Genomic DNA, 17012 nt, shown 5'->3' on the forward strand with positions numbered 1-17012 from the left:
TAGATTAATAATGATAGATGAAATTTAGATGAATTTTTTCATGGGTATTGTTTTGATTATTAGTTGTTTACTCAATTATTTGCCTAATTTGTTATTTGTCGCGTTCATAGTTAATTAATTTAGTTAATTCTATTTATCAATCAATTGCTCTAATTATTCGGTTAAACAATAGAAAGAAGGCAATTACTAGTACTTTTAGTCCTCGCGAGAACAATATCTTTGCTCACTGTAACTATACTATTAATTAATAGGTGCATTTGCCTTAGTTAGATTTTTAGTTGGTTTACGATTGCATCAAGTTCTTTTCTAGTCTGTGTGTTTGCTTGAAGAGAAGCAAAGATTTAAGTGTGAGAATTTGATCTGTCATAATTTAATATGGCAAATTGAGTCATTTTCAATACTTAACAACCTTTGAATCAAGAATTTTAATGTTATTTTAATAGTTTTATGATTTATTTGTTATTTATGTTTTGTCGATTAAAATAAGCCTTGTAAGATATTTATTGACAAATTAAGCAACATCATTCCTAATAAATTCTAACTAAGTGATGTAATTGGTGTAAGAAACTGACTTGAGCTAAATGGCATAGATGTTAGAAGATTGTTGAGAATGTTGCTGCATTGGATACACGAAATCATGACATTAAAGCTGAATATGTACCTAGGATGAATTTCGAGATACATCATCATTGTAGGTGGACTATGACCAAGGTCACGACATTGGAGGTTAAGAGTAGCGACATTGAAAAAGTGAAGTTACAAATTTTGATAAATAAAGTGAACTTTTATTGTTATTTAAAACATTTCATTTTTACAATTTAATTACAAATCGTGTAAATATATAACCTTTGCGTAAGAAGGGAACTAATACTAGTAATAAATAAAAGCATCATCATGTTAATCTTTTAGGTTCTTTGATGGAAAACTCTCTGAAAGTGGTGACGGTGATGGTGATTCACAATTATCTGAAGATCGTAACACCAAGAAAATTAGGTTTAAAGATGATTCCGATGGGGCTTCTGTGGATATGGCTATGGACTCTGATCCACCTTTAAGTGCGACAATGTCATGGAAAGACAAACTCTTTGGGGCTGGTTTGTCTTGTGCTGGTCAGGAAGTTGCGGGGGTTGATGGGGGAAGTGATGGAGATTTTATTCTGTTGGACGATGATATTATAAGGTCCACTGTTAATGGAATCCCGACAATTGATTTCTCCGATCGAGTCAAAGAAATTTTATACAAAGAGATGGAGATGACAGTAGTTTTAAAACTACTAGGCCAAAATATCAGCTATGGTGTTCTGTTTATTCGAATTAGAAACCTTTGGAAGCATATACATCCATTTCAATTAATGGATATTGAGAATGGGTATTTTTTGGCTAAGTTCTAGAACAAGGAGGATTATGACGATGTTTTAACACAGGGACCATGGATAATTTTTGGGCAATATTTGACAGTCCAACCGTGGACAAAAGACTTTTCTCCCCTTCAACCATACCCAAGTGTAGTTATGGCGTGGATCAGGCTACCTGGATTACCTGGGTTTATGTACAAGAGGATGATCCTCGAGGCAATTGGAAGCATGATCGGTAAGGTTGTAAAGTTTGACTTTAATACCGATAATAGAACTAGGGGCAGATTTTCCAGAATGGCTCTGTTCATCAACCTGGATAAGCCTCTCATTTCTCAGATTTGTGTTAATGGAAAAATTCAGAGGGTGGAATATAAAGCCTTACCAACGGTTTGTTTTACCTGTGGAAAATACGGGCATGTGAGGGAGTTGTGTCCCTTATTGAAAGAAACATCGGACAAAGCTAGTGACAAAGTGGTGATTGACGGTGGTTCAAGCAACAACAATGGCTACCTTAGGAAGGACTCTGAACCAACTTTCAGTCCTTAGATGTTGGTGGAGCATAGATCCCAGTGAAGATCAAGGAACTCTCAGAATTCTGGTGGTATGGTTGCTAGAAAAGGGAGGTTGGGCTCCAAATTTAATGTCCTTAACATTAAAGGTAAGAGGACTGGCAGTGAAGAAGAGACGACAAAGGCAGATTTTGGGGGATTAAACGCTAATGCGGTGGAATCTGATTTGATTCCCCTTGATTCTAGGGAAGAAAATAATATTAAATCTGTGACTTACCCGCATATTAAAGCTACTAAAAAATTGGTTCTTGATTCAGATGCCCAAAAGAATATTTGCAATCCGGGCCTGAATTTGGAAGCCTAAAAGAATACTACTAAATTAGTTACTAAGCGCATGGGGGGAAGAGTCCATTTGGGCCAAGAAAATGACAGAATAAGGCTGAAAAGTCTGAGGAAAAATATAATGATTGATAGTGGGTCAAATGGGTCTCTGGTTAGGCCGCCATCCAAAGAGAACCCAAACGGATTATGTTTGCAGGCTTGTCCAATTGAAACAAATCTTTTTGCATCCAGTATACATATGAATTCAAGGACCACAAGTATTCAAGCTTGTGGATCGGTGGAAAACCAAGATAGGCCTTTGCCTCTCTCCAGGCCCGTTAATGACCAATAGCTTTCTCCTGCATAGTCCAATTCCAAGAAACCTTAGGTTTTTCCAAATGTTAAATTAATTTCGACTAACCTAGAATTTGTTACTGTTTTTTCGGATGCAGGTAACTTTGGAAACCATTTTGACTCTAAACTGCGAGCTAGCAACTCAAATTATATCAAGGCATATTTCAACCCAGCTTTTGAAGGCCTTGTAAAGGTTGAGGTCCAGCTAACTGATAATATTTTAGATCAAGGGAAACACTTTGCTGTCACTTTTAAAAAATTTTCTAATTCTCCTTATTAGTCTAAAGGTCATACTTTTGAGCCTATAAGTGCAGGCAACACAGGAAATAAGGATCGAAAAAGCAATGAAAATTTTGGCATTACTAAAGGAGGACATAATAATAGTAATGTCTTAAAGGGACGCGAGAGTATATTTAAAGCTTCTGTAAACTCACGAGTTTCTTTAGCTGACTCTATGAAATAGGTGGCAAAGCTTATATCCTCTGACCTCTCGAACGAAGATAAAATGGGAGTGCTTGTTGAATCTAACCCTAGTGGATTGAATGATTCCCGATAGCAATGGTATGGTTCTTTACAATTTTTTATTAATTATGAATCTCTCGATTTTTTCTTAGAATTGTCAAGGATGCACCAATGCCAGATTTCCTCGCATTTTTCGTGGGTATACTATGGAGTACAGACCAAATATTATTAGCTTGTTCGAAAGTAGAGTTAGTGGGCCCAAGGCTGATAAAATTATTGCACATTTGGGATTTCAATTTTCTCACCAAATGGAGGCTATTGGTTATGCTAGGGGCATTGGATTGGATGGAATAAGTCTGTTAAAGTTGAGATTATACGAAAACACCCCCAATTCATTATTACTCGGGTTTGGCTTAGTTTTTCGTCAAATTTGATTTCAATTAGGTTCATTTATGGAAGTCCTAATTGTCAGAAGCGGAAAAACCTTTCGTATGATTTGAGAGATACTATTCCTGTTGGGCAAACTCCTTGGATGGTGATCGGAGACTTTAATGCTATTCTTTCCTCAAATGAGAAAATGGATGGCCTTTCGGCTGGCAAGAGATGCCCTCACTTTGGTAATTTTGTGAAATTGGCTAACCTTCATGATTTGGGGTTCAGGGGACCTCCCTTTACATGGCATAAGGGTAAATCTGTTTGAAAGATTGATTCGTGCATTGGGAAATGAGGCTTGGGTTAACTATTTTCCAAATAGCTTAATTACTCATCTTCTAAGGATTAAATCTGTTCACGGACCTCTTCTCTTCAGCCTCAATCCGAGTTTAGACTTGCCTAGGGGAAGACAATTTAGGTTCTTAGCAGGCTGGGTTGAACACCTTGATTTTGATAATCTAGTGAAGAATCAGTGGGACTTTCAAGGGAATATGTCCGTTGTAACATCCCAAATTATGGCCTAGTCAGAACAGTGGTTTTGAGACCAAAAATCTTAGATAGAAATAATTGTTTTATGATTTTTATGAGGTCCATGATAGGTATACAGGCTTGTGAAAAACTTTTCATGAAGAAATTCTATGCATAAAATGTCTAATTGAACTGTAGGGACCAAAATGAAAAAGATGCAAAACTTGTGTTCTAGAAGCTTTAAGCATGAAATTGCAATAGATTATTAATTAGAAGGACCTAATTAGCAATTTGTCTAATTTTTAAAAGTTTGGACAAAAATGGACATGCATAGGAAAAATTTGAAAGAAAGGCTTTAAGGGCATTTTAGTCATTTGGTAATTAAATGAATTACAAAGGGAAAAATCAAGTGAAAATGTTGTCCATCTTCTTCAAGGGGTGCCTAAAATTGAAAGGAGCCATAGCTAGGGTTTCCAAATTTTCCAAGCTTGATAGTAAGTCAATCCTAGCCCCGTTTTTAATGTTCTTTGCATTTATGAAATCCTTGAAGCTTAATCTATCTATTTCTACCCATATTTTGAGCTAGGATTTGTGTTCAAAATGTTACTCATGTGTGACATGCATGTTCTTTGGTGTTTTATGAGGGAATATATGAGTTTGATGTATGATGAACATCTTTTGTTAAATGATTTTGCATGAAAACACCTAAAAAGGACTAAATTGAAAGCAATGTAAATTGAGTGATAAAAATCTGTTTTGATGAGTAATGTGGGCTTTTATGAGTATAAGAAATATTTGGCTAGGCTTGGGCAGTAATGGAAATGAGTACATTTCAATATGCAAGCCTAGAGACTAAATTGCAATTTTGTAAAAGTCTAGGGGAAAAACTATAATGGTTTCAAAATTGTGATTTATGGACTGAATTTGGCAATGTGATAATTAAATAAGTGTAATTTTCTATTATAGATCAAGAAAAATGGAGTCCGAACCTAAACCAAAGGAAAAGAAAGATTTTGGACTAAAACGTAAAGTTGGCAATATTTTGTGACCGAGGTAAGTTGTGTGTAAGTAATTCAACAAATTCATTATCGTGTATTTAATGCTTGATGTTATATGAAATATGTGTATATGCTCTAATGGAATTTGACTTGAAATGATTTAATAACAATTTGATGATAGCTTTGTATTTCAGAAATCCCGGGTGACCCTAAGGAATACTTAGGATTTGGATGTCACGAAACCATGGTTAACGAGATCCCGTGTAAGACCATGTCTGGGACATGGCATCGACGTTGATACGTAACCCCGTGTAAGACCATATCAGGGATATGGCTTCGACATCGTTAAGTGATTTCGTATAAGACCATGTCTGGGACATGGCATAGATATGAAGTACCTTATAAGACCATGTCTAGGGCATGGCATCGGTAATGATTCGAGACTTCGTATAAGACCATATCTGGGATATGGCATCGATGTGTGGTCCCATGTAAGACCATGTCCGGGACATGGCTTTGGCACCCTATTTGATGTCTGATAATCTCGAACATCCTTCTATATTCCATATGGTTCAACGGGTCATTCAAGATCAAGGTTAAGAGATGGAGAAATATGAATAAGCTATGAGTAGTACAGGTATGTACACAAGCCTCATGAGTATGGAATTTGACTCATGATGGAAAATTTAGCATGAGTAAGAAAGAGTAAGTTAAGTTGTGAAGTTCAATGACATTTATTATCGATTCTTATTATGTCCATTGTGTGTAAATTGATAATGTGGTGGTAATTAGTAGCATTTTTAACTCAAGAAATTTTATAATATATGTTGTTTATTAGTTACATACAACTAACTAAGCTTTATGCTTATAGCCTTTCTGTTTTTCCCTTTTTCTTAGCATCACCAAGCTAGCTCGAAGATCGTAGACGTCGAAGCTCAAGCCACACTATCAACAAATCTTGTGGGGTATATTTGGTTTAATACATTTAAGTATGGCATGTATAAGGGACTTATTATTATTTTTATACGTGTCATATTGGTTGGCCAAAGTGATGGCCCATATTGGTATACTAATTTATTTTGTATATGGCCGTGAAGTATAGCTCACATTGATTATTGGGTTTTACTCCTAGATATTAATGCATGCATGAGACGTGTTGAAGTCTTTGAAGTGTGTGATGAGTTGGTTGTTGACAATGAATGATAAAATATGGAATCTATGCTTGATGGATGATTGATGTCACTTGGTCAGATTGTAGCATGGTTTAAAGTAAGGAAATGTTTTGAATGATTTTAGTAAGTTATGGAGACCCAAACAGGTATACTTTGGCATGTAATTGTCATGCATGAGTTAAACTATAGATGTTAAAGTAAACCATTTGTCCCATGATATTCACCATCGGCATATGAGAGTGTACATGTATTAGTGAGGGTGAAAAATGCCTTGGAAAATAACCTTAAAGCTGTCCACAGAGGTAGACACAGGGCCATGTATCTAGGCCGTGTGTGACACACGGTCAGCCCCATAGGCGTGTTGTCCTGCTGTATGTCCCCTGCACCCTAGTTTTGTAAGTTAGTATCCATGGTATTAAACATACGGGCAGAGACACGGCCGTGTGTCTCAACCGTGTGGAAGACATGGCATCAGAACATGGGCGTGTGCCCAGGCCATGTGAAGTCAGCCCCTTAAATGTAAAATTTTAATTTGCCACACGGCCTAGTACATGGGCGTGTGACTTGCCGTGTGACCTTTAAATAATGTTGACGTCATAAACAAAGAGTTACACAGGTTGAGGACACGGGCGTGTCCCAGCCACACGGGCGTGTGAGATCCACACAGCCTACCCACACAGGCGTGTGACTCTCCCAACTTGGAAAATTTTTCCTAAGTGTTGTAAAATTTTTAGAAACACCTAGTTTAGCCCGAACCACTTCTAATGCATTATTTGGGCCTAGTAGGCTCGTATTAAGGACATTATGATTGAATATGAATGTTTTATATTGAATATGAAAAATGTATGAGTTGTTATGATTGTTTAATTGTTAAGTCCAATAATGCTCCGTAACCCTATTTTAGTGATGGATATGGGTTAGGGGTGTTACATTTATTGGTATCAGAGCTACGGTTTAGTCGGTTCTAGGACTACGTAGTTAGTATAAGAGTCTAGATATACATGACCATACGTATATTATGATAGTGTGACAGCTCCTGACAATTCAAATTATGTTTTATATATATAGTAAATGGATCCCAAATGAGCAATTACTGACGATGTAAAGAGTAATGCGCCGACTGCCGCTCCAGGAGTAGCGCCTTTCGATTGTAGACCCGAGATCATTAGTCAGAGAGGAGAGGCTAGAGAAGCCTTCCTAAAGATGATGAATGACTGGTACATTGAGTTTGTTCAGACAAACCCGGGTTGAATCCTCACCCTCACTTATTCCTCAGCCTACCCTTGTAGCTCCCCAAGTTGGTTAGATGGTGAGAAGGGAAAGGCCTCCGATTGACAGAATTAGAAAGCAATGAGCCAAAGAGTTCCGAGCTAATATAGATGATGATCCATAAAGAGTAGAATTTTGGCTCGAGAACACCATCTAGGTCTTTGATGAGTTGTCATGCACACCGAAAGAGTGCATGAAGTGCGTTGTATCGCTTCTAGGAGATTTAGCCTACCAGTGGTGGAATACTCTCGTGTCGGTTGTGCCAAAAGAGAAAATCACTTGGGAGTTCTTCCAAGAGGATTTTCGCAAGAAGTACATTAGTCAAAGGTTTATAGACCAAAAGAGAAATGAGTTCCTCGAGTTGAAGCAGGGTAAGATGACAGTTACTAAATATGAGCGTGAGTTTGTGAGGCTTAATACATACGCTCGGGAATGTGTAACTACTGAGGCCATCATGTGTAAAAGATTTGAAGATGGGTTAAACGAAGATATCCGATTGTTGGTTGGTATCCTTGAGCTAAAGGAGTTTGTAGTGCTGGTTGAGAGAGCATGCAAGGTCGAAGAATTGGCTAAAGAAAAGTGGAAAGATGATTTGGAGTCCCGAGACTCGAGGAAGAGGCAACTAGGTAAAACTTTTCAATCTTCATCCAAAAAGTCGAGAGAGTTCACTACTTGATCTAATGCTTCTGTTAGGTATTAAAGCAAGAATCGGGGTAAACAGTACGCGGTTTTGAAAGCTCAGACCACTTCAATAGTTAGTGTTGGGAATGCCCGACCCAATAGACCGGAATGTCCCCAATGTGGAAGACATCACCCTGGCGAGTGTCAAAGGGGTGATAAGACTTGTTTTAAGTGTGGTTCCCCTGATTACTTTATTAGGGATTGTCCAAGGAGGACAAAAAGAGGAAATTTTCAAGGATTAAGATCAGATAGCACTACTAATAAGGGGAGACCTTTAGAAGAATCCGGGTAGTAAAACGAGTAGTAAGGGTGCACCTAGAGAGTCTGCTGTGAGACTTGAGGGCAAGGCACCTATAAGGACCTACACCATTCGCGCTCGCGAAGAGGCCTCATCTCTTGATGTGATTACGGGTACATTTTCTATCTATAATACTACTGTTGTTGCTTTGATTGATCTGGGGTCTACCCATTCATATATTTGCATGAAATTGGTGTCTAATATAACTTGCTTGTTGAATCTATTGAATTTCATGATAAAAGTGTCAAACCCGTTAGATAAGTATGTATTAGTTGATAAAGTGTGTAAGAAATGCCCTTTGATGATTAGGGGTCATTGTTTTTCGGCTAATCTTATGCTATTACCATTTGAAGAATTTGATGTAATTCTTGGTATAGATTGGTTGACCGCTCATGATGTGGTAGTGAATTGTGGAAGAAATATTATCGAACTAAAATATGAGAATGGTAATGTTCTTTGAGTTGAACCAGGTGAACTAAATAGAATGCCTATAGTGATTTCTTCCATGTCTGCTCGGATATGCATACCTTGCCTTTGTATTGCACACTAAAGAGTCTGAATCAAATATTGAGTCGGTTATGTGAGTATCCGGATGTGTTTCAGAAGAATTGCCTGGGTTACCTCCTATTAGGGAAATAGAGTTTGGCATCGATTTGCTTCCTGGCACTGCACCTATTTTGATTGCCCCATATAGGATGGCCCCGGCGGAATTAAAAGAGTTGAAAGTTCAGTTACAGGAGTTGACTGACAAGGTTTCACGAGACTGAGTTTTTCACATTGGGGTGCTCCCATGTTATTTATGAAGAAGAAAGATGGTTCGATGAGGCTATGTATAGTTTATCAACAGCTCAACAAGGTGACAATAAAGAACAAGTATCCTTTGCTAAGGATTAATGATCTATTTGATCAGTTGAACGGAGCCATGGTATTTTCAAATATAGACCTGAGGTCTGGCTACTATCAGTTGTGGGTCAAGGAGTCAGATGTACCGAAAACAGCATTTTGGACGAGGTATGGTCACTATGAGTTCCTTGAATGGATTAGGGTGTGTACTTATGCAAGAAGGCAAAGTGATAGCCTATGCATCTAGACAACTGAAACCGCTTGAGAAAAGTTACCAGACACATGACTTGGAACTAGCCGCCATTGTGTTTGCACTGAAGATTTGGAGACATCATTTGTATGGTGAGACATATTGAGTATTCACTGATCACAAGAGTTTGAAATACCTGATGACTCAAAGGACTTAAATCTAAGGCAATGGAGATGGCTAGAGTTGATAAAAGATTATGAGTTAGTAATAGACTATCATCCGGGAAAGGCGAATGTAGTCACCGATGCCCAAACTAAAAATTACTTATTTGCTTTAAGAGCCATAGGTACGCGGTTAGCTTTATCAGAGGATGGTGAGGTCGTAGTAGAGTTGAGAGCTAGACCAATATTTCTCCAAGAGATTCAGGAAACTCAGAATAGTGATGAGGATTTGCAAGCTAAGAGAGCCCAGTACGAGTTAGGCACTAGATCTGATTTTAGGATTAGTTCCGATGGTTACTTGGTGTTTCGAGATAGGATTTGTATTCCTAAGGATCCTGAGTTGATTCATAAGATTTTGTATGAGGCACAAAATGGTCGTCTATCAGTACACCCTGGTATTATTAAAATGTATAACGACTTGGAGAAAATATATTGGTGGAATGGTATAAAAAGGGATATTTCTGAGTTTGTTGCGAGATGCCTAATTTGACAGCAAGTGAAAGCTAAGCACTAGGTGCCCTCAGGTTTACTTCAGCCTATTTTTGTTCCCAAATGGAAATGAGACCGAATTCTATGGATTTTTTGAAAGGTTTACCATTGACACCAAGAAAGAAAGATGTCGTTTGGGTTATAGTTGATAGGTTGACTAAATCGGCTCATTTTATACCAGTACGCACTGATTTTTCACTGAATAAGTTGTCTGAGTTTTATATTTCTGAAATTGTGATACTTCATGGAGTTCCCATATCGACTATATCGGATAGAGATCCAAGGTTTACCTCGCGATTTCGGAGAAAATTGTAAGAAGCTTTAGGCACAAGACTGAATTTTAGTACCGCATTTCACCTAGAAACCGATGGCCAATCTGAGAGAGTGATTTAAACCTTGGAAGACATGTTGAGATGTTGTGTTTTAGAATTCCAGGGTAGTTGGGAAAATTACTTACCTTTGGTTGAGTTTGCTTATAACAATAGTTTCCAGACGAGTTTAAAAATGGCACCTTATGAGGCATTGTATGGCTGGAAGTGTTGAACTCCCTTATATTGGACAGAAATCAAATAAAATTAGATTCACGGGGTTGACTTGGTCAAAGAAACCGAAGACAAGGTAAAAGTGATTAGATATTGTTTGAGGGCAGCATCGAAAAGGCAAAGGTCTTACGCAGATTTAAAAAGAAAAGAAATTGAATATCAAGTGGGTGATAAAGTATTTCTGAAAGTATCTCCATGGAAAAAGGTTCTGAGATTCGGCAGGAAAGGCAAGTTGAGTCCTCGTTTCATAGGACTTTATGAAATCACCGAAAGGATAGAACTGGTAGCTTATCGGTTAGCTTTTCCGTCTGAGTTGGAAAAGATCCATGATGTGTTCCATGTGTCTATGTTGCGCTCTTATAGATCAGACCCCTCTCAGGTGATTTCACCAACAAAGGTTGAGGTCGAACCGGATTTGTCTTATTGTGAAGAGCTAATCAAGATTTTGGCTCAGGAAGTCAAGCAGTTAAGAAAGAAGAATATTGCCTTAGTGAAAGTGTTATGGCATAGACATGGGTTAGAAGAGGCTACATGGGAGCCGAAGGAGACCATGAGAAACAAATACCCGCTCTTATTTACCAGTAAGATTTTCGGGGACGAAAATCCCTAAGGGGGAGAATTGTAACATCCCAAATTAGGGCCTAGTCAGAACAGTGATTTTGAGACCAAAAATCTGAGATAGAAATAATTGTTTTATGATTTTTATGAGGTCCATGATAGGCATACATGCTTGTGAAAAAAATTTCATGAAGAAATTCTATGCATAAAATGTCCAATTGAACTTTAGGGACCAAAATGAAAAAGATGCAAAACTTGTGTTCTAGAAGCTTTAAGCATGAAATTACAATAGATTATTAATTAGAAGGACCTAATTAGCAATTTGTCCAATTTTTAAAATTTTGGACAAAAATGGACATGCATAGGAAAAATTTGAAAGAAAGGCTTTAAGGGCATTTTAGTCATTTGGTAATTAAATGAATTACAAAGGGAAAAATCAAGTGAAAATGTTGTCCATCTTCTTCAAAGGGTGCCTAAAATTGAAAGGAGCCATAGCTAGGGTTTCCAAATTTTCCAACCTTGATAGTAAGTCAATCCTAGCCCCGTTTTTAATGTTCTTTGCATTTCTGACATCCTTGAAGCTTAATCTATCTATTTCTACCCATATTTTGAGCTAGGTTTTGTGTTCAAAATGTTACCCATGTGTGACATGCATGTTCTTTGATGTTTTATGAGGGAATATATGAGAACATCTTTTGTTAAATGATTTTGCATGAAAACACCTAAAAAGGACTAAATTGAAAGCAGTGTAAATTGAGTGATAAAAATCTGTTTTGATGAGTAATGTGGGCTTTTATGAGTATAAGAAATATTTGGCTAGGCTTGGGTAGTAAAGGAAATGAGTACATTTCAATATGCGAGCCTAGGGACTAAATTGTAATTTTGTAAAAGTCTAGGGGAAAAACTATAATGGTTTCAAAATTGTGATTTATGGATTGAATTTGGCAATGTGATAATTAAATAAGTGTAATTTTCTATTATAGATCAAGAAAATGGAGTCCGAACCTAAACCAAGGGAAAATAAAGATTTTGGACTAAAACGTAAAGTTGGCAATATTTTGTGACCGAGGTAAGTTGTGTGTAAGTAATTCAACAAATTCATTATTGTGTATTTAATGGTTGATGTTATATGAAATATGTGTATATGCTCTAATGGAATTTGACTTGAAATGATTTAATAACAATTTGATGATAGTTTTTTATCTCAGAAATCTCGGGTGACCCTAAGGAATACTTAGGATTTGGATGTCACGAAACCATGGTTAACGAGATCCCGTGTAAGACCATGTCTGGGACATGGCATCGACGTTGATACGTAACCCCGTGTAAGACCATATTAGGGATATGGCTTCGGCATCGTTAAGTGATTTCGTATAAGACCATGTCTGGGACATGGCATAGATATGAAGTACCTTATAAGACCATGTCTAGGGCATGGCGTCGGTAATGATTCGAGACTTCGTATAAGACCATATTTGGGATATGGCATCGATGTGTGGTCCCATGTAAGACCATGTCCGGGACATGGCTTTGGCACCTTGTTTGGTGTATGATAATCCCGAACGTCCTTCCGTATTCTAAATGGTTCAACGGGTCATTCAAGATCAAGGTTAAGAGATGGAAAAATATGAATAAGCTATGAGTAGTACAGGTATGTACATAAGCCTTATGAGTATGGAATTTGATTCATGATGGAAAATTTAGAATTAGTAAGAAAGAGTAAGTTAAGTTTTGAAGTTCAATAACATTTATTGTCGATTCTTATTATGTCCATTGTGTGTAAATTGATAATGTGGTGGTAATCAGTAGCATTTTTAACTCAAGAAATTGTATGATCTATGTTGTTTATTAGTTACATACAACTTACTAAGCTTTATGCTTACCCCCTTTCTCTTTTTCCCTTTTTCTTTGCATCGCCAAGCTAGCTTGAGGATCGTAGACGTCAAAGCTCAAGTCACACTATCAACAAGTCCTTTAGGGTATATTTGGTTTAATACATTTAAGTATGGCATGTATAGGGCACTTAGTATTTTGTTATACGTGTCATATTGGTTGGCCAAAGTGATGGCCCATATTGGTATACTAATTCATTTTGTATATGGCCATGAAGTATGGCTCACATTGATTATTGGGTTATACTCCTAGATATTGATGCATGCATGAGATATGTTGAAGTCTTTGAAGTGTGTGATGAGTTGGTTGTTGAAAATGAATGATAAAATATGAAATCTATGCTTGATGGATGATTGATGTCACTTGGTTAGGTTATAGCACGGTTTAAAGTAAGAAAATGTTTTGAATGATTTTAGTAAGTTATAGAGACCCAAACATGTATACTTTGGCATGTAATTGTCATGCATGAGTTAAACTATGGATGTTTAAGTAAACCATTTATGCCATGATAGTCACCATCGGCATATCAGAGTGTACATGTGTTAGTGAGGGTGAAAAAGGAATTGAAAAATAGCCTCAAAGTTGTCCACAGGGGTAGACACAAGAGCATGTCCTTATTCGTAAGATTCAGAATCTTGAGTAGTTTGCACAGTTTCGCCCTATAAGCTTTTGCCCTGTCCTCTACAAATTGGTTAACCATTTTAAAATTATATTCCCAAAAATTATTGTGCAGGAACAGGTGGGGTTTATTGCTAGATGTAATATTACCGACAATATTGTCATTGCGCAATAGGTAATCCATTCAATGAAGAGCAGCAAGAGTCGGAAGTGGATGGCGATAAAAATTGATTTGTTCGATGGGATTTTATTGATGTTTCTCTCCAAGCGGTAGGATCCCTAGTTATCTCAGAAATGTTATTGTTTCTGCTATTTCTAACTCTACCATGCAGGTTTTGTGGAATAGAGTCCTAACGACTAAATTTAGACCTGTTAGGGGAATTAGGCAAGGTTGTCCTCTTTCTCCCTACCTTTTTGAACTTTGTATGGAATGGTTAAGGTATTCTATTAATTTGGCTTTGTCCAAAGGGATTTGGAAACCTATACAGTTATCTTGCTCAGGGCTGACTCTTTTGTACCTCTTCTTTGCCGATGATCTTGTGATTTTTTTGTAGAGCGGATGAACAACATGGAAGGATTTTAAAAAGAAATTTTGAATGACTTCTGTGAGCTTTCAGGACATAAGGTTAATCCTAGGAAAACTAACATTTTCTTCTCCAAAGGAGTTGAGGAGTCCATGGTTGATCGGCTCAGTAATTTACTTAGTTTCCAAAAGGTGGATGACCTTCGGCGCTATCTTGGAATCCCTCTTTTCCATAAGAGAGTCACTAATAGTACTCTTCATTTTGTGATTGAGAAAGTTCGTACGAAGCTTCAAAGCTGGGATGCTCTTCAGCTCTATTTTGCAGGTCGAGTCACTCTTGTGCAGTCAATTCTTCTAGCCATTCCCAGCTATTTCATGCAATCTATAATGATTCCTAAGCAGATTTGCGATGAGATTGAATGTCTAGTAAGGCGTTTTATTTGGGGGACCTCTGATGGCAAGAAAAAGATGTCGTTAGTTGGTTAGGACTCAATCTGCCAACCCAAGTGGTGTGGAGGTCTTGGCATGAGACAACTAAGGGATCAAAACATTTCTTTCTTGCTTAAACTTGGTTATAAATTGGTTTCAAATGATGAAGCTCTCTGGGTTCGTGTTCTCAAGTCTAAGTATAGGATAAACGTTTCCTTACCTGCTAGTATAGCGAAGGTGAAATGTTCTTTTCTTTGGAAGTCGTTATCAAAAGTATGGACCCTTTTACATGAAAATCTGATATGGTCTGTCAATGATGGTAATAAAATTCATTGTTGGAAAGACTAGTGGATTCCTAGTGTTGGACCTTTGATTAATTATTTACCTGCTTATGCTAATATTAATACTAATTATTTGCTTAGTGATTTGGTCACAGGAGAAGGCAATTGAAATATTAATTTTTTTTTTTTGCAGGCTTGGCTACCAGAGGAGATTATTCCCCACATTATGGGAATTCCTCCTCCTCATCCAACTGAAGGACCAGATAGGTTGTCTTGGCGACATACTTCAACCAGAGCTTTCTCTGTTAAAAGTACTTATAAGGCGTTAAAGGAGGATTCTTAGAACTCTAGAGACGAATTCTGGAAAAGAACATGAAAAATTCCAGGTTCGCAAAGAGTTTGCGCTTTTTTTGTACAGTGTTAAAGTAGAGACTGCTCACCAACGTAGAAAGAGTGAGGCGTGGTTTAGTGGTCGATGCCTCTTGTTTGATTTGTGGACATGCTTCTGAGGACATTCTGCACATTATTAAAGATTGTAATGTGGCTAAGGAAGTCTGGAAACAGGTTGTTCCGAGAAACCAACAAACCCTTTTTTCCCTTACTCTCTGTACGATTGGAATTCTTTTAATTTACAAGATACTTCGATGCTTCATGGTGGGGAAATTAGCTAGGCTTGCCTTTTTGGGTTATTAGCTTGGCGTCTATGGAAGAATTGTAATCTGCCCATTTTTTAAAGGAAGTCATGGAGTTCCACTGAAATCATAAAAGTCTCCATGTGCTGGGCTAAACATGTGACTCTGGAGTCTAGAAATGGCTTGAGTGATAATATTGTTCCATTCCATAAGGAGCCTACACCCAAGGATTGGATTGTTCTTAATGTAGATGGTGTTGTTTCAAGAACATCACGAAGAGCAATTGCTAGAGGAGTGGTACGGGATAGTACTAGCAATTGGGTGATGGGTTATAACCAATTCCTAGGGAATTGTTCAATTTTTGACGTAGAACTATGGGGCATTCTGGATGGCTTAAAGCTCATTCAACGTAGAGGTCATAACAACGTGATTATTCATTCTGATAGTTTGGAGGTAGTCAAAGTTATTCATGAAAATGTTTCGAAGAGCTCAACCTCTGCTTTAATCAGGAGAATACACTGGATTTTGTCCCAAGAAAGCCAATGGATTCTACGATACATTCCCAGGGAAGATAATAAATGCGCAGACTATCTTTCTAAATTGGCTTTTGAAAGAGAGAATGATTTACGACTGTTTGAGTCTCCCCCAGATGACGTGTTAGATTTCTTTAAGTCTGATAAAGAGAGGACCATTTCACCTCTCGAATATTTCTTGTAATTTAACTTTGTTATATTTTCTTTTTCACCAAAAAATAAATAAATAAAAGCATCATCATATTTATGTTGATTTTTAAGGGCTTCACATCCCATATTTATGATATAAGCCCTTCAACTTTTAATTAGTTTTAATTATATTTGCATTAATAGAATAATTGCAATCAAGTCTTTTCGTTTTTCTCAATAATTTTTAAACTACTTTCGCAATTTTAATTTACATCATTAATTCTTCCACTTTGAATTTTGTGTTAACTAGATTTGAGACCTTTATATAATTGTTTCTATAACTTTTTTTTCTATTTTTTAAAGAATAATTAATAATTATTTTAGAAATTTATACTTTTTAGAAAATACACCCCTTTGTATTTCAATTTATTTTAAATTACATGTTTTTCTTGAAATTAAATGTAATTTCTTTACTAATATTTTAAAATCAATTTACACTCTTTACATATATTAAAATTATTACACACTACAAAATTTAATTTATATAACACAAATTTGACCTTTTATATTGATTTGTTTTATATTTTTACTTCTTGCACCAAATTGATTCAAGCATTTTTTATTTTTTTTGCGAATAAAAGATACACCATTAAGATACATATAATATATATTTCTCAAAATCGTTTTATTTTCATTTCTTAAAGATTATATAAAATGTATTTAAAACATTATAAAATAACTATATTTTTTTATTATAGTTAAGCGGAACTATATTTAATTTAAATAAAAATATTATGAATTTTGAGTTTATTT

General features: G+C 36.6%; 1 protein-coding gene across 1 annotated transcript; it reads left to right on the top strand.

Moving 5' to 3' along the window:
- The first annotated feature begins 15678 nt into the window (after positions 1-15678).
- Positions 15679-16254, top strand: LOC107952193 (uncharacterized). The gene has a single exon (XM_016887472.1). It carries the CDS (start codon positions 15679-15681, stop codon positions 16252-16254), a length of 576 nt encoding a protein of 191 aa, XP_016742961.1.
- Positions 16255-17012: the final 758 nt, after the last annotated feature.

Source organism: Gossypium hirsutum, chromosome A02, assembly GCF_007990345.1.
Source record: "Gossypium hirsutum isolate 1008001.06 chromosome A02, Gossypium_hirsutum_v2.1, whole genome shotgun sequence".
NCBI lineage: Eukaryota > Viridiplantae > Streptophyta > Magnoliopsida > Malvales > Malvaceae > Gossypium > Gossypium hirsutum.

Excerpts from the sequence above, each read along its gene's own strand:
- LOC107952193 (XM_016887472.1), top strand. The coding sequence starts at position 15,679 with ATGTGCTGGGCTAAACATGTGACTCTGGAGTCTAGAAATGGCTTGAGT.